Source organism: Alligator mississippiensis, chromosome 14 (assembly GCF_030867095.1).
Source record: "Alligator mississippiensis isolate rAllMis1 chromosome 14, rAllMis1, whole genome shotgun sequence".
NCBI classification, from domain to species: Eukaryota; Metazoa; Chordata; order Crocodylia; family Alligatoridae; genus Alligator; species Alligator mississippiensis.
The window spans coordinates 7707170-7729847 of NC_081837.1; the positions used below are offsets into that span (position 1 = coordinate 7707170).

The window sequence follows — 22678 nt, forward strand, 5'->3', positions numbered from 1 at the left end:
GTAGGGCAGGAAGAAAGGATCATATAGTGACATCTTTTTAAAAAAATTTTGCCTCACTTTTCTTATGGGTTAATTTAAATTTAATTGAAAGTATGATGAGAGCAGGAATATTTTGATTGACTTGTAATTTAAAAAAAAAATACCCAGTATAGTTGCAGGTAACAGGTGCAGTGCTGACTAAAATATCAATGAAAAGATTATTTGATGTTTTTCAGTAGCACTTTAAAATGATCAAGTGCTATGCATATATGTTTTACCACAATGAGTGTTCCTTTTCTTTGTCTGCCATGATCAGTTCAGTCAGGTGAATTCAGAGATTTGTTTGGCAAGGGTAATCTTCAAGCATAATTATCCAATTTTATTGCAAATATCCAGGGTAGCTTAAGTGGTGAAATTTTTAGTTACAATTTCTACTTTTGTGTACAATACACTATTTCTGTTGCAGGGCATGATATGCCTTGTTCATAGCAATCCGGCAGTGTACTACCATATCCTCTTTTGGTAGCATACCCCAATAAGTGCTTTTTTAGTAACTTACCTTAAAGTCAAAGTGTAAAAAGCTGGCTGAAGGGGATCTCGGTCTCCTTGCAAGATCAACAATACCCAACGTAAGCCAGAAGCTCACAGTGTAACGTACTGACGATGATTCTTTTTGTTAATTCTTAACTGTAAACCTTCTTCTTTTCTTTTTTTCTCCCCAAGCGTCCCTGTATTTTTTTTAAATCTTCTAAAAGTGGCACTTTATTGGATACATTTGCTCTGTTTTCCTTTTTAGAAGTTTAGAATAAAGTTTTCTTATCTTTAATGTATACTACCTTCCTCTGGATATTACATATAGTATAGTTCAGGAGGGGACAATTTGTATTCTCTTAAGCAAATTACCACCTATGGTTCCTTCTAGAAATATGCGATAGACATATTTAAAAAAAAAGCCCCCAGGTCTGCTTCCCTGCTCCCCCCCCCGCCTGATTCTTTGTTGGTGATCCAGAAGTTTATAATTCTGGGAGTGCTCAGATTTTTGCACCTAAACTGCACAGGTATTGATGGATGCCAAATCAAAATGTAGCATTTTTAACGATGCTTTTAGTCAAATGCAACCAATTGTGGACTGATAGAAAGGAGTAACGTTTCCACTGTATTGTCCCATGTTCACGAATATAATTTGTTCCTGGTATCATAAACTATAAAAGCTAGTTGCATGCCCTTTAGCCAGGCTGTCCTCAGACTAGGAACCTCTAACTGACCTTTCAGTTTTGATTCAGACAATTGAATTGTTGCTGTGTTAGAGAAATTTAGCAAAGGGTTAGAATCTATGGATTAAAATAGGAATTGGCTATTATGCTTCAGTGGAGAAACCTGCTCAGCTATTGTACTCTCTGTAAGAGGTGCTAAGATGGAGACCATAGCAGAAAGGCTGGGATTTAAGTAGATATCACTTGCAAATAGGAGACAAGACTTTGTAGTCTGAAAATGTTAACTTTCAAAAGGGGGAAAAAAGCCTAGATTAAATGTGAAATGTTAAGGAAGTTTAATTGCTTTTCATTTCTTAAGCTGTCTATCCTGGCAATTATGAGCAGTCTTTCAATACTGAATTGCCATATAAGCAAGAAACTATTTTTTTTTCCCGTGGGGAATATACCAGTGGTTTAAAGATTAATTTAGGATTTAAACTTGTGAGTATTGGAACGTGTGGAAGACCAGGATTTCTGTTGGCTGTGTTTAGAAGCGTGCATGAACATGGAACTGCTATAGCTATACACAGGAGTGAGATCTGTAGATGGAAGTCTTTTGGCTAAAAAGCTATGCAAGCTCCTTTACACTGCTTATTCCTGTTACAACTGCAGATTAGAGAGAGCTCACGGAGCAGAGCTCAGACATTTTCACTGGAATGATGGCCTCAATTCCAGTTGTAGCATGAGGATCCAGCTTGACTTGGATCCCCAGCCAGTGTTTAAAAGATGACTTGTTTCTGAAACTCATTTCTTAAATTCAAATTGGGTACGCTGACTTTGAAGTTGTGGGTAAATATAAACCCTCGTTGTCATGTGGAATTATAGTTGATACACAATTATTGATGGTATTTAACTTTGTACTGGAATAAATGATCTTGTGTATTAAAAGGAAAAAAACCTTCAAACTTGTCCACGCTGATTCATGTTTCTGCAGCTGAGTGAATGTAGCAAACAGCTGAAGTGGCCAGGCATTTGTGTTGTAAGCAGTGTTCATAAACTTGTACACCTAGACCACGTCTACACAAGCATAGACTTTTGGTTCCCTGGGGGACAAGTAGTTAGGAGCACTGCCACTACTTGTCCCCTGGATATCCAGGGGTCAAAAAAAATCCACAGAGAGGAAAAAAAAAAAAAAAAAAGCAGTGCCTTGCAGTGCAGAGAACATTTGAATATGTGGCACCGCATACTGCATGGCCGCTCTCGTCTGGATGCGGCCCTAGTGATCCACAAAGTCTTAAGTGTACATGCTCTTGACTTCCTTGAAAAGCTATAGTTGAGAGAGCAGAAAGATGTCTGGACTAGTTCCTTCTACAGACAGAAACATTTCTAATGTGTGTGATTAAGTAATATTGTTCTATTTTACATTCTAAAAATGACCTAATCAAGTCTTAGTACTCCTTTGCAAATCTTTCTTTAGAAGGAACCACATCTGTTGCATTATAGTCTGAAATTTTAAATCATAAATAAAGCTTAAGATGAAACAGCTGCCATTCTGAAGGTGACGAGTAATTTTGCGCTGTTGCTATTTGCTGAAAAACGTGATTTCACTGAAATGTCTGGAAAATAATCAGTTTTGAGTCTCGTGTTTATTTTCAGGAAACAGCATTCTTGTTTAGATTCTGTTTGTTGTCTGAGCTACATTCAACACATCCCCCTACGTATACTGAATGGTCTGTAACGTAGTAAGGAAAAGCTGATCATCTCTATGATGCCAGGTTTTTTTTTTTTTTCTGGTGGTAGCCTCCTATGCCTGGCTGCAGTGCAATTCAAGTCATGATGGCAAATGTTAAATCATGGCCAAGTCAGTTAACAGTGTTTCTTAGCTTAGTTTTCCAGACAAAGTATTACTGATACATAAAGACTAAAATGTGGCAGAAGCTGCTGACTGGGGCTGGTACTTGCCAGGGAAAGCTTTTAATTCGCTTCTAGCAAGTGGATATTTCAGATTGGCTCCCTTCCTTCAATTTGAGACTTGTGAATATTGCAAATTAATGGCATTTAATAGTAGCTTTAAAAATACAGCACAATGAAATGAAACTTCATTTAAAAATTCCATTTTGTCCTCTTGTTTAGCTATTTCAGTAGGTAAAATGCATTATTATTTGAGACTTATTTGAAGGTAAAGTAAACAATCTGGAACACCTTTTAGCCTTAGTGGCAATTTTAATGGGTTTAGTTTAGACTAGAATGAGCCTGTAATGAATGCAGCATGCTTTCTTTGTAATCCTCTTACTTAGCTCTTGTTGGCCAAATAAGACAAATATAGACAAACCTTGATATCTGGGAAAGAAATGTAGGTAAGTGTTGTAAGTGTGCATGCAGATGTGCTTACACTTACATGTCTTATTCTTGCATTATCTACATTTAAAATTTACTTCCAGTCTGTACTGAATGGGCAGGAATTACACATGCTGTGAGGGAAGGGGGGGGGATAGGAGGGAATCTTTTAATATGTAAATACATTTAGTGATTATCTTGTACATAATAGGTGACCTTCATGTTTTCGATTACTCAAGTCATTTGTAATCTTTCAGAGAAGTAAAAAATGAGTATTTGCTTACTGAACTATGTCAGTTTACCTATAGTTGATAATATTGCCCACTCTTGGTGGTAGAAAAGGGTAATGTAGGGATATCTTGTAATTAAGTGTCATTCTGCAAAACAAATTTGAAGCTTGTTTACATGAGAATTGCACTGGTTTAATCTCTGGTGAGAAATTCATGCCATAGGCAGTCCTCGACTTACAATGTTTTGAGTTACAACGTTTCGCACTGACAGTGTTTCTAAATTGACACCTTGTTTCAACTTTATGACATCAGTTTTGACTTTACAACTCTCATTTGCTGGCATGGCGTCACATTGGATCAAGTTTGCTACATCGCTCATCTCCTGGGAGAACATCTGTCCAAACTTCCTTGGAGACTTTCTTTAAGAAACTAGACCACACTCCAGGAAAATGTGTAGCCAAGACTTCTGAGAACTCCAGCCAAGCACCCTTCAAAAAGTCCAACTGAGAGCCTTTCAAAAAGTCCAGCAAAGTCACCTCAAAGAAGTCCTTCCAAATCAATATGATTGCTATTTACAATATAAATACATTAATGCAGCTATATTAGTCATCTAAAATTGATTGAGTACAAAATTCTGGGGTATTTTTGGTGAAAATAGGGTATCAGGCCTTGGTTCAGGAACCAATCCCCCATTTATAACACTTTTTCTTATGAGAAAAATCGGTTCTGAGTTGCAACGTTTCGACTTAAGATGTGGTTTTCAGGAACCAATTATGTCGTAAGTCCAAGGACTGCCTGTACTGCAGAAGTGTGTGGACACACTTCCTTACTTAGGTTTATCTTAAATTTGTTCTCAGAAATCTTATTTACCCAACCCAGAATACCTCTATTAAATCACTATTCCAATATGACCTTAGCTTTGATTTCCACCCCCACCACTCCCCTATTTAATAAAGCTGCTGTATATATACTGAGTGTGACCTTTTTTTCATAATTTGCCTGTTTTAATATGGGCTTAACTGCAGCCTTCTTGCTAGAATTCAAGACCATATTCAAAGTATATTTGTTTTACTATTCATACTTTGGCCCAAGAGCTTTGCATGCCAAATTAGTACCCAGAATCTGCTTTGAAGAACGTTAGAGTTACTGCGCTAATACTGAAGAACAGGGTCTCCCTTACTAGTTACACTGAACACATCTACATGCATTCTTTCTTGGTTTTTCATTACTATTTAGAATTGTGGCTAGGAATGTTTTCTGATTGAATTTCTTCTTCTTTGTTTAGAAATCGAGCAATAGCAGATTATCTTCGTTCTAATGGCTATGAAGAAGCATATTCAGTTTTTAAAAAGGAAGCTGAATTAGATGTGGTAAGTTTACAGCAAATGATTCTGTCTTTATAGAATGTTCTTCTTAAAAAAACAAAAACAAAACAACAAAAAAACCAAGCTTAGTTTGCATTATTTTCTGAGCTTTCTGTTAAAACTGTGCCTAATGAGCTTTTGTATTGTGGAAATATGAAATCATCAATTTACGCATAAACTTAATGTGACCTGTATATGTGATGCAGCAAATATTCTGTCCAGTTTTGATGGTCTTGACTCAATTTGAAAACTTCTTTAAACTTACCTTTCCTTTATCTTTTTCCACCTTATGTGGATATACTGTTAGTTTATCAGTCTACCTCAGAATGACAATTGTGTATATTCTTTTTTTTCTTCTGGTTTTGATATAGGGCTCCAGTTCCTACAGGGCTTTGGGTTCCTTTTAATGTAAGAAAGGGCACTGTAAAGATAAAAACATGGCATTTTTCTTTACTATCAAGAGAATATATTTTATTTTTGAAGCATAGAATATCCTAAAATATTCCTTCTGTATTCCAGTCTTGTTTATCATGAGAAGCATGTTATATTAGTATAGCTACTTTCTTGGAAAATGAATGTTCCCTTGTGATTGTAATGTGATTCTTATCGCACTCTACTTGCTCTTCAGATGAATGAGCATCTTAGTCTTAAGGATCCAGTTGAAGAAAGGAGTTTGTTTGACTTCTACATCTTTAGCTTTCTGATTTTAATATTCTAGAGGTAGATTGTTAAAACTACAGGGGACTTAAGACTGTGTTTCACCCAGGCTGGGGTGGCTAAAAGTTCCTTGCCCATGCCAAATTTCATATAGAGGTATAAGCCAGAGCTGAAATCTTTTGGAATGTCGGAGATAAACGGATCAAGTTGTTTGTCCTTTCATAAGGAAAAAAAATGAGTTTTTTAACACTTCCAATGAAGTTGTTTGCTTCACTTCAAAACTGAAAATGCTCAGTTGTATTTTAATGTGCTTAGTTATACTATTCTTGTTAGCTTGTTTGGTTTTTTAATGCAACTCCTTTTAATAGGGTTCTTTCCCTTTCTTCCAAAGGTTCATGACTTCTTTAACTGGGAATTTGTATTAAACTAGAATTTGGAGGAACCTTATGGAGTTCAGAGCATTTATCTAACCAACTGATATTCTGCGGATTTTGCTTTTGAAGTCCTAGGGCTTTTATACACGTGCGAGGAGGAGGAGGCGGCACTTTAATTAGAGCTGCTCTGAGAACTTTAGTTAAAGTGCTTTAGTTAAAGAGTTGAATGAGCTTTAGTTAAAGTACCCCCACTGCCATTTTTCAGCTCAGGGACGATGATACGCAAGATGCTGGAGTCCGCTGGAGCACGGTAATTACCATGCTCCAGCAGGCTCTATTTAATTGAGTCTGCTCCGATGTGCTGTAATCACAGGATGTCGGAACAGCCTCGCTACATGTGTATAGGCACCCTTAGTTGGCACCTTTTCAAGAGTAATGTGCCCATGCTTTTATAAAGCTCCACTTGTGCTCTAGACATGCTTTCAGTTGAGTTCTGACACATGCATACAAATCGTAATCCATTTTTCTATTTAAAAGCTGGCGTTCTATTTTGTTGTGCTATTGGGATATGTTGTAAATTTAATATTGACATTTATTTTAAACGGATCAAGTTCACTGGTCTTTCCCTTTTTCAGTTCATTTTTTGAAAATGCACATTGCTGTAATCTGACAACAGAAATGTTTGACTTGCTGTGCTCTGGTATTACTGCAGATAGTACTGCTTTAATGCAGAATTTAACTTGCTGTTGTAAGAACAAGGAACTATCCCTTCTGGCTTCAAATGGCCTCAACACAAATTCCACTGTATATATCTGCAGAACCTGATAAAATAGTGCCAGGGGAGGTTCTGCCTTTTTGTGTTTATGTTCACGGAACATGGAAGCCTAATTATGGGTCAACATGTTTTTTGTTCGTCATGCTGATGTACCAGGAAATGTACATAGTATGATTGGAATTGGATCAATATAGCTACTTTGGGACCTGAAGCTGCTAGAGCTCAGTTGGTAACAGCCTGAAGAAAGGCCAGGTTAAATAGTAGTTCATATACGTTCCTCAAATTCTGTTAAACACTTTACATTTTTGACAAGCTAGCCAGTTTACTGCCTCTGAGGAATAATGGGTTGAACTTGTTGCCCGTAGGGCTGTGAGAAGCTTCGGTCCCTGATTCGATTTGGTGGAGATTCGGCCCGTTTTGGCGTCCGAATCTCTGAATCAGAGGACCCTTTAATCTCCTAATCGAATTGGAACCCTCTAAATTCAGATTCAGAAAGATTTGGCGATTCAGACATTGACACAGCTTTAAATGTTTTTTCTACATGCCTCTAGGTAGCAGGTGGCTTGTGAATGCTGGGGCACATGAAGTGTCCCACAGAAACGTGGCTCCCCAGCATGCTTGGCAGCAGACCTGGAAGTGGACCAGAAGCACTTCCAGTCCGCTTCTGGGTCCGCCAGGGAGTGTGTTGGGGGGGGCCCCCCCACCCCGTGCTTCCCCGGCTCAGCGACTGGTGCCTCCTGGGTTGGGGGGGTGGAGGGGGCACTTTGGGTCCCCCTGCAGCTGATCGCTGAGCAGGAGGATGGGGGGGGGGGGGAGTCCCCCTAGCATACTCCCCGGCAGACCCAGAAGTGGACCAGAAGTACTGCCAAGCATGTAGGGGGAGGGACGGGGGCCACACTCCTGTGGGACATTCCATCCACCCCAGCATTGCAGCATCCACGAGCTGTGCCTGGTACCTCAAGGTATGTAGAAAAAACATTTAAAGCTGTGTCTATGTCTGAATTGCTGATTCTCTGAATTGGCATCGAATCGGGGACAGTGATCTGAATCAACTAATCGAAGCACTGTCCCTGATTCAGCCTGAATCTGAATTGAATAGGGCCCGTTTTGCATACCCCTAATTGCCTGTGTACTTACCCATTGTTTTGGGTTTGCAACAGAGATGAACTTGCTATGGTGTATTTTGTTTTGTTTTTGCTTATTGGCACTTAATGGCAATTGCTTCCTTAAATTTATGAGTTTTACTGATCAGTTGCTACAGAAACAGATTTTTTCCTTTAAAATTTTTTCCAGATTTTAGTTTTTGTATGATTACTTGACTAAACCTTTGAATTTTATACATGTCACTTTGAAGTGTAGAAATCCCTACTCTTTCCCATTTCCTAGGCATGTCTCTTGTGGGTAGGGAATCTGTATTGAAATCAATGCTCTGTTTATATACATAAGACTAGTTGGAAGCTAATTGGAGTTGACAGTGGGCAGGCGATGCCTTTTTTACGAGCTTTCTGCATATTGATGTTCTTTACACGGACTATATACTTAGTGACTCTGAAAATTATCCTTCAAGATGACCAAACAGTGTAAACTAGTATTTTCTTATTCATTAATTTCTTCTATTTTCCAAAATACTTAAGTTGAGGGTATCAAATTTCATTTCCCTAAATTGTACTTGGTATCTAAAAAATCGCTACAAATAACTAGTTGGAATTCTATACTTTATTATAATTAAGAACTATAATAACATTCCGTTATCAAACTTATCCATCAACCTAATTAAGTCTTTTTCTTCCCAAAGGTTAGAAACGAGACCTAAATATGGTAGGCAATCTGGTTACTAGTCTTAAGGGAGAGATAAGAAGATCAAATTTGTGTTAATTTTATATGGCTTTCTCCAAGTTGCAGGATTGCCTTGGCTTCAGGCACAGAGAGATCTTGATTTCTAGATCAAAAAGCATCTTATTACAACTCCCTCCTAATAAAAATATTATCTGTGAGGAAGATGGATCACTCAGCAGGATCACTTCCTCACCAGTGCTATGTAAACTCTTTACTCCTTCCCCAATATATAGGCCAGCAAGTACACAGTGTGACTGTTACAGATATCAGTCCAGATATCCTACAGCAGGGAACTATTTCTAAACCTGAGGCAAACTCTGGACAGAAGAGATTTTGACATTAGTAGTCGATCTCAAAATGCAAGACTTTTGAGGTGTTGCTGATTTAAAGGTCTCACTGAAGAAATTGAGTTCTCTATCTTTGCTGGTTACTGAATAATTCAAATGTCCACTCCACATCCAACTATTTTGAATATTTTGTCCCTTTAGAAGGAGGCTATGTGCATAGCAACTTTACTTCAGTATTGGGGGAATCTACATAACTCCCCCTAAATTCTATAGTTGTATTGCTGCTCCATACTTCCAGTAAATTGGAGTGGGGGGGTGCATATATGGTTTTCTAGAATTTAATTATACCCACTAAAAACTACAAGATGGAAAATATTCACTCTAAAGCTGGTAAAGTTTCTGGGCTGTACTACTCCAGTGTCTGTACAGTTTAAGGATAGAAGTCTCCCCACTTCCTTTGTCCTGTTCAGAATTTTTCCCCAATTTACTTCTGACAGCACGTACAGGTACTCCTCACTTAATGTATCGTCCTAGTTAAAGTTGTTTCGTTGTTACATCGCTGATTTTTAGAGAACATACTTGTTTAAAGTCCTGCAGTGTTGGGTTATAACGTTGTTTGGCTGCTGCCTGCTAGTAGGTAACTACTGAGACGTAATTGGATTCGCTTAACATCTTTTCGCTTAGTCACATTTTCCATTAAGTGAGGAGAAGTTGTATTGCTATTGCCTATCTTTCCTTCTTCAGGTTGACATTCACTCTTCTTGTGTTGGCAGTCAGTATTTGTCTTAAGTACTCTGCCTGCTTTGTTTAAACTGGCTTGCTTAGGCCGCCTCTCTTGTAGCCACAACAAAAATCTGAGATATGGTAATTGGTTAAAGCAAGAAAGCTAATCCCTAATCCCAACTCAGTGACAGGTTCATTTCCTAGCTGTTCAGCATTATTCTGTTTCTGTGATTCAAATCTGTTTCTGGTCTGTCCGTTCAGTCTTGGGATACTTCAGTTGTTGACAGTATGTTAGTATTATGACTAATGTAACGGGTGAGAACACACGCTGGTCCAGATGCAGATTATGAAACTGTGAAGTGACCCATGGAGTTCTGAGGGCTTGTGTCGTCCTGTATTTCGTAACATTGTCAATAAAATGGGAGTCTCCAGGAATCGTCTATTTAGGGTATGCTTTTGCAGCCACCCTCAAAGTGAATCAAATCCCTCACTACTGCTGGCAGGTGGTAGAGTTGGGATTTGTTGTTTTTCATCCTAGCTATAGCTCAAGAAAGATTCACAACAGCTAGTTGAAATATAGCTCCATAAGACCATTTTTTCTACTATCCTACAACTGCCGGATGAGAAATGAATGCTGAAGCACTGCTTATCTTGTGTGGCCAAAAGGAGGAGACAAGGAATATTTGTTGTGCCAAAGGAGCTAGATTTCTCAGTAGTCATTGCTATTGAGGATCAACGTTCCTTTTTGCATTTGGAGACATGATTTGAGATAGGGAAACTTGCTTCCAAGATTTCTACTGTAAAGATCTAAAATTGTCTGTCAAAAGCTAGAATACTACAGAAGTGCATCTCCCTTTGCTCTCCCCATGCGTGGGGAAAATGCGAAGAAGGGTAACTCGGTGAATTCTCACCAAGGAACAGCCTGGGATGGGGACGAGACGTGGGGGGAAAAGGCAGAAATACTGCTTGAGCAGGGTTCCCAACATCTATTAGGAGCACAGCTACTCCTTGAGTTGTCTCCTGGAAACCTCAGTTAAGATGGCGAGGAGGCTTAGTGGGAAGGAGAAAAATAGCAAGGTATACTTTTGAACTGTTCAGAGCAGACTCTGGGAAGAGGCTTTTATAAAGCATTAAGAGGCATTTTAGAGAAGCCAGGAAACAATGCGGGTAACTTGTCAATTTGCTTGTGTAGATCTTGGTGATTCATGTATTGTCACATTGCATCCGACACAGGCCTCCATAGTATTTCTAGTACTTAAAAAAAAATAAAAAATAAATAAAAATGTTCACTTCTAATTTTTTGGATGGTAGGTCATGGAATCTCTTACGGTTAGTTTTGACTAGCAGGTGACTTCATAAAGCACAGAGGGTGGCTTGGCATCCAGTGGCTTCTTGTTGCTAATTTACATGAATAGTTTAATTTGATAGATTAATTCATCTTCTTGTAACTTTATATGAAGAGGAGCTGTACTTTAAACATTTTAGACTTCTGAGGACTTCAGTATAACTTTGTCTCTTGAATTCATTTTCAGAACGAAGAGCTAGATAAGAAGTACGCTGGACTTCTGGAGAAAAAATGGACATCAGTTATAAGATTACAAAAGAAGGTAAGTGGACACTTGATATTTATTACGTATTAAGTTGCAGTACTATTTTACAGTGTCCAGTGGACTAAAATATTGGATGTGTGGTAGTGTCTCATCAAAGGTATAATTAGGCTTATTTAAATGTCCTCCCAGAGTTACTTTTGAAGGACAAATCAGGGAAATTAGCAGTGTTTAACATGCAGAATGTTTAGCCTTTGAAGGGTACACTTACTATCCTTTTCATCTTCTTTAACCCCCTGTCGAAAAAAACCAAACCAAAAAACCCCCCAACAACAACAAAACTAAACTCATGTGGCTTATATTGAGGCCTGTCTCATCTTCTAGATAGCTAAAATGATTTGTAGAGTTGCTGGGAAGGAAAATGTACTCAAAAGTGTTTTGCGAATGCAAAATCTGAATAGATCTTTTTAAGAGATGTGGGGAGAAGGCAGGAGCTATCCTGCTAGTTGTCTTTAACAGCTTGCTTGCAAATAAGGGCAAGTCTTGATGCATTAAAGCAAGTGGTTCTAATGCAGACGCAGTAGAACACTGTGTAACAAGGCACCTGCAAGCTTAAAGTATATTACTAGCTCAAAGTTATGAAGTGTTAACAGCAAAGCATACCTGTTCTTACTAATAAAAAATTCTAGGGTTGTGTGCAGACTCAATGATATGTAAAGCTTGGGTTGTTATAGTCAGTGGCTCTTGGGCTATGAGAATATTTGTCTAGTAGCACTGTTACCTCTGTCAATAGTTTGTCAAACTTCACAGTTGGCAACTTGCAGAGTTACTTCCTCTCAGTTTGAATTAATGAGTCTCTGAATGGTATAGGTAAATAAATGGCTTTGGTTGGCAGTTCCCTTCTCACCATTTCACTTCTAGGGAAGAAAATTATTTTGTTGCAGCTGAACAAAATTCATTTTATAACTGGATCAGGAATGATCAGAGCTACTGGAAATCAATCATTTTGTTCTCAAATTTTCAGCAAGGAAAAATTTTGTATCAATTCCAAAACTATTCATTATTAAGTTTGCCTGTGAACAGTGCAAATGATTTGCAGCTTGGTGTAAAAGTTTGCAGAAACAAGTGGTCTTTTTAAACCCCATAAACGTCAGGTTATGGAATTGGAATCCAAACTAAATGAAGCAAAGGAAGAATTCACATCAGGTGGACCTCTTGGTCAGAAACGAGACCCTAAAGAATGGATCCCTCGTCCTCCAGAGAAGTATGCATTGAGTGGACATAGGAGTCCTGTCACTCGAGTAATTTTCCATCCAGTTTTCAGTGTTATGGTCTCTGCTTCAGAGGATGCCACAATAAAGGTAAGTGCTTGCTCTAGAAAGTTATATTCAAATAGATCTGAGGTGAGGATGTGTGCCTCTGTTCTGGTGGATGAAAACTAATGAAAGATTTTTAAGTAGTGGTGTGGGATAGAGAGGTACATGGTTGAATCACCGGTAATAGCAATAGGGTGCTGAATGAGACTTTCATATCTTTCCTAAGAGTGGTTACTTTGAAGACTGAGGTTAAATAAACCACACTCTTTAAGGATAATTCCTTCTTTCAAAGACTGATATATGAAATAAATATAATAATACAAGGTGATTTTTTTTTTTTTTTTTTTTTTTAGCCATGTTTTCAACTAAGGTTGTTCTTGCAGCGTTTGTGGGGAAATGGACCGTTGTATATAGAAACATACTATACTTTCAAATCTTGAATATACAACTGAGAACTTGATAGAGCTTATTGCAGATGTTCAGACCACTATGCAGCATTGCTGTGGTATGCAAGCATTTTGCCCATTTGCTTGCATCCTAATAATAAATCTTTAAAGTGGCTTGTTTATGGAATGAGTAGGCACATACACTTCCACTTGGCTGTGTTCTGTGAGGGCCTTTTTCTTGAATTTTTATTCCATAATTATGCATGTAACTTGCTCATGAATGAATGAGGGCTATCCTGGCATTCGCACTGCTTTGGATTGGAAAGACTCCTCCTGCCCTAAGTAGTTTGGATAACAAGTAGTAAAGGAAGAAAGAAAAACTTAAGTGATTCAGATGTTGGGCAATATACTGTGGGTAAACCAATAAACAGCAGTGTGAGGCCAGTCTAGAACAAGCTTTTAATTTGTTAAAATTCACTTCCATTATAAATCAATTCACAGAAGCGATGACTAGATGTTCTTTTTCTTCAAAAAGACAATATCAAATAAAACTGTGTAATGGCATTCTTGGATGCCTTTTGTTAATGCTGTTAATGGACAGTGTAATTAGCTTTGTGTATTAGAACTTGCTTTTCTGTCAGGAAAAAATTTCCTCGTGGAGCTGTTCTGGAATTCAAGTTTATGTAGCACTTCCTGATTTCCTCCCCCCTCACCAAACAACATTACAAGTAGTGCAGAAGATTACTGTGAATGGAAAAATACATTTGGACGTTTCAGTATTATAAAGCAAAATTTCAGATTTGATCTTAACTTCTGAATTGTAATGGGGCCTTGTAGCATTAAGGAAATTAACGTCTGTATCAGCATTTCTTTCTTTTTTCTTTTTAATTTCAAAGTGAGCCAGGCTTTTGTTCATGGTTAGATGCTGGTAGAACGCTGATCTAATTAAGAGGTGAAAATTTAGTATTCACACTTCTTCCTCAAGGTTATTTAACCACACATGGATATTTAATACTTTTACTGCCTCTGGCTAACGAAATATACTGCTTATTGGGGTTTTAATTTTTTGGAAGTGACCACAGATTATTTTTGTCCCTAACTTTACACATCTTGCATATTATAGAAATCAGTACTTCTTTGGTAGGTAGAAAACTGGCCAGCTGGCTCATAAGCAGTAATAGGTAACTGAAAGCACAGCCGTGTTTGGGAAAGAGGAAGTTGTAAGGGAAGAATGCCATTTATTACTACAGGCTGGAGGCCAAGTCTTAAAATGGCCATTGGCAAGGATCTAAGGAAGTGGGTGGAAAAGCAGATTCCTGAAAAGGAACCTGCATGTGCATAGACTGCTGTCTTTAACTGCTATCCAATGTTACATTTAAAAGAAAAATAAAAGTACTCGGAGACTGTTCAGGATAACACAGAACTTTTTTCCTATTCATCTATCTCGTGTTGGTTGTTAATGGTAATTTTATTTTAAAACTTGGGTGGTTCACCTATGTACATAGAATTCATTTTTAAAAATAACTAAATGATATGAAACATGCCACTCTTTTTTTTTTTTTTTTTTCCTAACTGAGAGGCTTTACTATGATGGTTTCTTTGTCTCTTGCTCCATTAATTATTGAATAAGGTGCCAGACTGGCCTGCAGAGTGCAAATGTAAGGCTGGAGAATGTGAAGAGTAATAAGCTGATGCTAACAGATTTTCTGTTCACTTGTTAGGTGTGGGATTACGAGACAGGCGATTTTGAACGAACCCTTAAGGGACACACAGACTCTGTGCAGGATATTTCCTTTGACCACAGTGGCAAACTATTGGCCTCTTGTTCTGCTGATATGACCATTAAGCTATGGGATTTCCAGGGCTTTGAGTGCATCAGAACCATGCATGGTAAGGTATAAGGAAGACTGATTTAGTGATTTATAAGATGAAGATAGATCAATTAATTTTTTTGGTATAGAAAACTGCTGATTTATGAAAAGAGATACAAAACAAGAACACTGTCCTAAAGGTACAGAAGTGATATCTTACCATATTGTGTGCCTTATATAGATGTGTATGGTGGGTTTTTTTTCCTCATTACTAACTGTAATAGCATCTCTGATCTGAAATGTATGATGGTGCTGGAAACTGTTTATTCCATATGGGTGGTTAGATGAAATGGCAGATGGATAGCTTTAGTACTGGCTGTTTCTGGAGCTCAGTAGGAATTGGGGTCATACCCTAAAAGAATATGGTACAAAAACATTTGAAGCTGGTACTTTTTGGACAAATAAGGAAGGGGTTGGCTTCTTTGCTTGATGTGCTGAAACTATTGCTCAGGAGTTTTTCCTCAAGATTCTGCGTTGAATAAACTCATTTCCTGTTTTAGATGTATAAATTATGTATGTAAAATGTTCACTTGCACAGTGGTGGATGAGCAGCCTCCCAGTCAGGATTCCAGAGATCCCATGGCATAATTTTTAAGTTTGAGATTAAAAGGCCATGTAGTGCTGATGACAGTTGGAAAGGCCATCTTTACATTAGCAAGCTAAGAACAAATCTTTTTGGCTTACAGCATTTTTAATCCTCTCTTACAGTGATTTAAAAAATATGAATGCTACTGCTTCATCTCTGCTTTGGCTTTTTTGATATCATTCATTGCCTTAATGAGGAGTAGGGAATTAATCGTCGTCCTTTAAATTTGGGGGAGACCTAAAGAACGGGGAAGGAGGAAACGGTTGCTAACTGTCCAGAATTTGAAGGGGAGTGTCTACAGTTCTATAAAAACCAACTGAGCACTGCAACAGAGAAGAGGGATTGTGTCTACCTGCAGTAGGTCGGAGAGAGGACTTGTTTTCGGGGCATTGCTTCTCTTCTTTCCTTGCTGTGTGCCACTGACCTCTGTGGCCGCAGTATTTCAGTACCTCTCTATGGAACAGCCTCCACATGGAATGTGCTTGTGAATGGTAGAGAGTTATAACATGACAGTAGATTAATGACTTTGCAATTACATTTTGTTGAGCAGCCATTTTAATGATGAAATATGGAAAATGTGAGAAACTAAGTGCCTGTCAAAAACATCAGAATACTAATGAGCACCAGCATGGTCGAATTTTAGTGGGAGTTCAAATTTTGCAAAATGTACATTTGTGTTTAAATCTTGTATTAATGAGTGGGCAGAACTTGAATCTGTCTTTTGTGAGGACACCTTTCATTCATAAAGAGCTGGTACACCATACTCGTGTCAGTACAAAGCTGCTGAAATTAATGCATTTAAAAAAACCTTTAGCTGGAGTGGTATACAAATAACAAATGATTGGTCCTAAGCTTTAGAAATACTGTTTTCTTGCCCCTACCTCTTAACTCGAAATCAGTGCTACTTTTATAGAGCTGGGTGCAAAAGTACTTCTGTATAAATGACTATGTAATATGGTTAAAGACTTTTTTCTTGGTAACTATATTGCTGGAAGTTCTAGTATTTTCATTTGTTAGAGATTTTTCTGTGCAAATCTTTGAAACCCTGGCTACCTGGAAAAGGAATTGCTTTCCCAAAATGTTCATTTATCACCAGCATCCTTGTGATGGATTGTGGTGACCCATTTTGCAGATGGGATAAATGCAGTTTGACTTCTCAGTTTTATGTATCAAGTTAGACAGCCTGTGTGTGGGCAGGGGTTGGAGCTGTGTTTTTCTGACTCAACCTTGTTTGTCTTTCTTTAGCCTGCTAGTCGATAGGGGGTAGACCTCTTTGATTTGCATGCTATTAGTTATGCACTCTCAGTTGCATTATACTGTTCAAATTCTGCAGGAGCCTTGCTGGTGGATGAGGTGTCTAATGATTTAATATTGATTCACAAACTTCATTTTGTCGTATTGGCTGCAGCCTTGCCCAGTTGATGAAGATTGCTTTCATTCTAAATTCTCATCAATGTGTTATTGGCATATATGGGATATTAGATTTCATTTGTAAATAGCATACCCAAGATGGTTTTAAACAAAGCCATTAAACTATATTCCTGTAAAACTGTTAATTACTAAGGGGAACGAGCTGAATATATATTATTTTAGTACTCTAGCACTAATGCGGATACGCATACAAGCAAAATGCTTTATAGCTGTTTAATATAGCTAGTACAAGTAAAATCCTGTATGCTTGTGCATTACATTTTTTCCTGTAAGATCTTTAGTTGGACTGATGCTAAATGTGCTTTCCTGAGAGAACTGAGTGTTGGGTTCTTTCTGCCTTATAACATAACGGGTGAAGGCACCACTTTAATAAAAGCTTAATTTGTTTTTAGGTCATGATCATAATGTTTCTTCAGTAGCCATCATGCCCAATGGAGATCATATAGTCTCTGCCTCGAGGGATAAAACTATCAAAATGTGGGAGGTTCAAACAGGGTAAGTGTAGTTCTGTTTAAACCTCCGCACCAAAAGGACATGAACCATAACTCTTATGTTGTAAAAAATATATTGTATACCGGTTGAATGCCATCTTAACTTTATCTTGCATGCCTTCCAACTGTCTGCTAAATCACATTTTCTTATGCGATTGGGCCCTGATGTTCCTGTAGTCACCTGTGATTCTCTTTCCCCCCCACCACTTGTGAGTTTCTGGTCTACTATACAGTTTGGTTGTGAATCAGTTGGACTGGGTTGTTATAGATTTTGGAAGGGTGTAATTGGTTACAGCCAACTTCACCCTTCTTGATGTGAACACAAAGGCCTTTCTCCATAACTCTACACTATCAGTTTTCAGTCTTTCAGTATGTAGCTCCCTCCCACTTAACTTGCTTTCCCCCTGTGCTTTGAACCACAGATCAAATATTGTTGTATTCTGTAGGCTTCTACATATCTGATTTAGAAGCAAGCATTTTAAAGACTTCTAACTTTCTCAGTATTATTGCCTTCCCTTAGGCTCCCTCCACTTCATTACTTCTCTTTCTTCCCATCTCTGCTTATTTTAGCTGCCTTATCTTTCTTATTTGATGTCTTTCTTTTCCATGAGTTGCATCTGTTTTCTCTAGCCTTTTCAGTCATATTTAATGGGCACTTTAATGCCTGTTGTTCTTAAATCACCCACCTTAGTCATAATGTTTGTAAACCATAAAAACTGGTGTACACCAGTTTATATAGTCATGTGTTCACTTGAGTCAGAGCCTGCATTTCTTCTCTTACAGTTATTGTGTGAAGACTTTTACGGGACACAGAGAATGGGTGCGCATGGTGCGGCCTAACCAAGATGGCACCCTGATTGCCAGTTGTTCTAATGACCAGACGGTGCGTGTTTGGGTAGTAGCAACAAAGGAGTGCAAAGCTGAGCTCCGAGAACATGAGCATGTGGTAGAATGCATTTCTTGGGCTCCCGAGAGCTCATACTCCACCATATCGGAAGCCACAGGATCAGAGGTAGCGTATTCGTGCTTGTAGCGATTGTATTGCATACAATACAAATGCAACAGACGGTTTAGAATATTCTTTTACACACTGATGGCTAGATAATGTATTAAAGGTATTCCACTTTTTATAAGATTTGGATGTAGCAGAGGTATGAAAATGTATATATAGTATAATTTGGGGTATGGTTAATGCCACTTGACAATTCATAGTGGAAATGCCCTTACTTTAGTGTAAACTGGGTGCTAACTCTAACCTGATTTATTGGGAGGGATGGTGTGCAGCTATTTCTACTTTTGGAGAGAAGGGTGAGAACTGTTAGGGTTTCAGGCAGCGCCAGTGATCATCCTGCAGTGCATTCATGGAACATGGAAGGGAGCTCATGAGTGTTCAGGTGTTCATCATTTGAAAGATGTTCAGTTGTGAGGGGGTGTTCATGCAATTCAGAAGCAGGCAGCCAGGCATGGTTATCAAAGACCTGTTGGGACTTCCCTTGAGCTGAGCTTTGGCCGAAAGCTCTAGTACAGGAAGGATTGACATGAGAATTCCTTCTTTCGGTTCTCCTATATTCAACTATATACCTCAAATCTTTTGTTTCTAGAGGCAAATCATCAAGGAAGGCTTGCTCTGGTTTGCAAAAACACTCTTTCCCCCCCCCCCCCCAAAAAAAAAAAAAACCAACACCACCACAAAACAACAAACAAAAAACAAAAACAAAACCACCTTTAGTGAAAATAGCATAGCAATTCAGCTACTCTGTAGAGAGCACTTGTTTCTGCTAGAGGAAGTTCTTTGTTTAGTTGAACTACAGGGAAGAAGTAGATAAATGTAAGCTATAAGGAACTTGAAAAATTGACAAGTTTGGACAATGTCAGTCAAAACGATCTTATTCATTTCCTAAGAATACTTAAAGTTGTTGTTTTAAATAAATCTCAAATGCTAGCAGGTTTCCTTTTTTGCCCTGGTACTTGTCAAAAGAAGTGCTCTCTTGCCCTCTTCTGGACTGATCACCTACAAACATAAATCAAATAAATAATACTGCATTATATTATCTACCTTCTGAAAAGAAGCAAGTGAATCTATTAACGGTAAAGTTGAGACACTTTGTTCCTGAGGATCAAATCTTGCTTTCATATCTGGCCCAGATTTTAGTAAGTTCAAAATATGTTTTTGGATAGTCCTGGGGGGTAGAGTGGTGAGAGAGGAAAAATTAGGATCATGGAAAGAATCGTGTTGATGGTTCAGTGTTCGTGATAGGGCACTCAAAACAGTGGCTTATTTGGATTTGTTATGAAGAAGTATTAGTCATTATTCACCTTCCTTTAAAAGAGAAGGTCTGATTTTTGCAAAACTGAAATAGATCTCTAGTCTCCTAAACGGAAACGTGGTTTGGGACTGTAGGAGAGAAACTTACTTTCTTGTGTAAGCTTTGCAGTGATTTAGTGTTTGTGCTGTTAGTGTTATAATAATGAAATTCTGACAAATCTTTATTTTAATTAGGCAGTGGTATGCCTTATTGTGTTAACCTTGTCATTTAACAGTCTGCTTTCCATTTCATTTGAAAAAATCATTCAAATTGCACCATCTTTAAGGTCTCTACATGTTTTCTTTGTATGGAAAATATACATTTAAAAATCTAATTGTTTCTGTAGACTAAGAAAAGCGGTAAGCCTGGGCCTTTTCTGCTGTCTGGATCCAGAGACAAAACCATTAAGATGTGGGACATTAGCACTGGCATGTGCCTTATGACACTTGTAAGTTTTTTGTGTTTTAATATTTGCAGACATACTGATAGTTTTAGTGATTTAACACAAAATGATCTTAAGTGTTTATTTTGAAATGCACTAATCAAACTCCCCTTTTGAAAGCAAATCAAATGGATTGTAACTAGTTTAACAAGTGCGCTGTAGTAGCTTTGTATTTCTTTTGTTAGTATTGTTAGGAAATAATATTCTTAAGACAAATTTTGTGGTAACAATTGCATTCCACAGAATGGAGTACTGTGGTATGGTTATGTGGCAGTTTCGGTTCACCTCTCGGAACTTGAGTGCCTAAAGACTTATCCTTGTCTTGAGACTCGAGCACCGTTCAAAAGGGTGTAAGGGGTGGCCTAGTGTTGTAGTGCATTTAGATTACCAGTTGTCATTCCACCCTTGGTAAAATCCCCAATACAGGACACTTAAGGGCAGAACAGCAATTCTCATTTTCAGTGGCATTGGTGTTATTCTAATAACCAATTTTTAATAAATATTAAGGTTTAGTAGATTTGAGAGAACTAGAGAACAGTGTTCTGGGGAAAATAGCTTTGGTGCAAATTCCATGCATATGTGACCAATTTAAGAAGAAAACTTAATATATTTTCCCCCTAGATCTTCTCACTTTTTTTATTTCTGCTTCTTCATAAGGTGGGCCATGATAACTGGGTACGTGGAGTTCTGTTCCATTCTGGGGGGAAATTTATTTTGAGCTGTGCTGATGACAAGACCCTACGTGTTTGGGACTACAAGAACAAACGATGCATGAAAAGCCTCAATGCGCACGAACACTTTGTTACCTCTTTGGGTATGTATTTGCTGCAGAGTATGGAATCAAAGTTACAACCTTTCCACACTATTTCATGAGTGCGTTTGAGGCACAGGAATACCCTTCTGAAGATTTAAATGTGGGACCTCTTTGTACTTGATCTGCTTTTTGTAATTGCAGTTTGTCCTGTCCCTAAGCTGTGCTGCCATTGGTGATGCAGGCGCTCAGAATTATCCTAAAAGTTTATTTAAAACTAAGATACATCAGCAATGTGGGAAATGTTGCAGGGGGAGGAGGTAAAAACTTAGTAAAAAAGACTTCTACTTCATAGGAATTTTGTAAGGTTAGTCACTTGTTTAAAACATTCAGATATGTTTTATCTCCCGCATTCAGATTCATCTCAGGTTGGTGGCTGATTTGAAAATCACCATCTGATGGTCATTTGCTATCTTATGTGAATCACACCAAGGTGGATTTGATTTAAATCATATCTATTTAAATCACTGGTCAGGAAGCCTTGATTTAATCATTCTTTTCTACAAAAAGTGCATTCTTGTTTGATGTGACCTTAATAGATATTATTTACAACTTATAGACAGATGTAGGCTTCATTTTTAGAAAGTACACACTATACATTTTAAAGCAGTCATTGATTTTGATATTTTTTCCAGATTCAGTTTGTAGCTACATCAGAAAACTAAGTTATGATTTGGTTATTTTATTTACCAAAGTTATTTGAAGCAGATACTTGTGAAGTCATTTGGAGGTGAACTATCTTGAATTCACTAGATTGATTGTGGATATTTGGGGGATATTTTGCCACGCTGTGTTAGGACAACAATAGTGACTGTCACCAAAAACAGACATTTTAAATTTGTTTTATTTAACTAAAACAACAAGCTGATGTATATTTGGATTTTTTTTTCAACAACAAGCATGTATAATTATTTTAACAAAACAAGCATATGTATTTTTGAATTTTTAACTATCTTAGTTATAAATGTGAAATGTATTTTATAACAAAAATTTAAGTAGATTATTTCATCCAGGTCAACATGAGATACTTAAAATACTGGGTTATGTAGCAAACTCAGTCTTCACTTCCCTCTTCCTGTTTATTCATACCGGAAAAGACGAGGTTTCCTGCTTTTTCAGTTTCCAAGCAATTTCTCAGTTTAGAGTGAATTAGTCCAAAGGAAGAAACTATTCTTTCTATACCTGCAGAAGAAGCTACTGCTGTTATTGAAGTGATAATCCAGCTTTTAGTCTCTGATGGATTCAGGTGCTTGAGTGACTTCCAGTTCACTGGTGTGATTTCCTTTAAAACCTCATCGGCAAACATATATTTTTTGAATGGTTCACCCTTAGCTCTGAAATTTATTATAGCTGGCATTCTGGAGGGATGATCTTCAAAGCAGTTTCTTCCTGAGAAGGAGCATATCTCATGGTGAAGTTTCATTTGGGCAACCAGGCCTTGCATTTCTTTGTTGCACTGTTTGCATTTTGCACTCATGCCTGTCTTATCCATGGGTAGAGGAACTTCATTAAAATATCCCCAAACGGGTTCTTTTTTGTGGTCTGGCAAGCCTGCTGCCATGATAGGTTTTCCCTTCTACCATAGCATTCCCTTACTAGATCTCAAATCAGTGGAGAGGCTATACTCAGAAACTTCTCCCTCAAGACTTCTGGAATGTTCTGCTCAAAATGTTGTTCTTTTGTTTCTACTGCCCTTCCCTCCTTGCATTTGTCTCCAGACTCCTCCTCCTTGCCCA

The 22678-nt window shown here is 37.9% G+C and overlaps 1 protein-coding gene across 2 annotated transcripts in view; it reads left to right on the forward strand.

Annotated features, from left to right (window-relative positions):
• The window catches only part of PAFAH1B1 (platelet activating factor acetylhydrolase 1b regulatory subunit 1), a 56210-nt gene that overhangs the window by 27012 nt on the left and 6520 nt on the right, over positions 1-22678 (forward strand). For both annotated transcript variants that reach the window (XM_019493391.2, XM_006276443.4), the window contains exons 3-10: positions 5025-5109; positions 11288-11362; positions 12457-12663; positions 14726-14894; positions 17285-17387; positions 18167-18395; positions 20036-20137; positions 20789-20945. In XM_019493391.2, the coding sequence (XP_019348936.1) occupies positions 5025-5109; positions 11288-11362; positions 12457-12663; positions 14726-14894; positions 17285-17387; positions 18167-18395; positions 20036-20137; positions 20789-20945 (1127 nt within the window). The remainder of the gene's footprint in view (positions 1-5024; positions 5110-11287; positions 11363-12456; positions 12664-14725; positions 14895-17284; positions 17388-18166; positions 18396-20035; positions 20138-20788; positions 20946-22678) is intronic.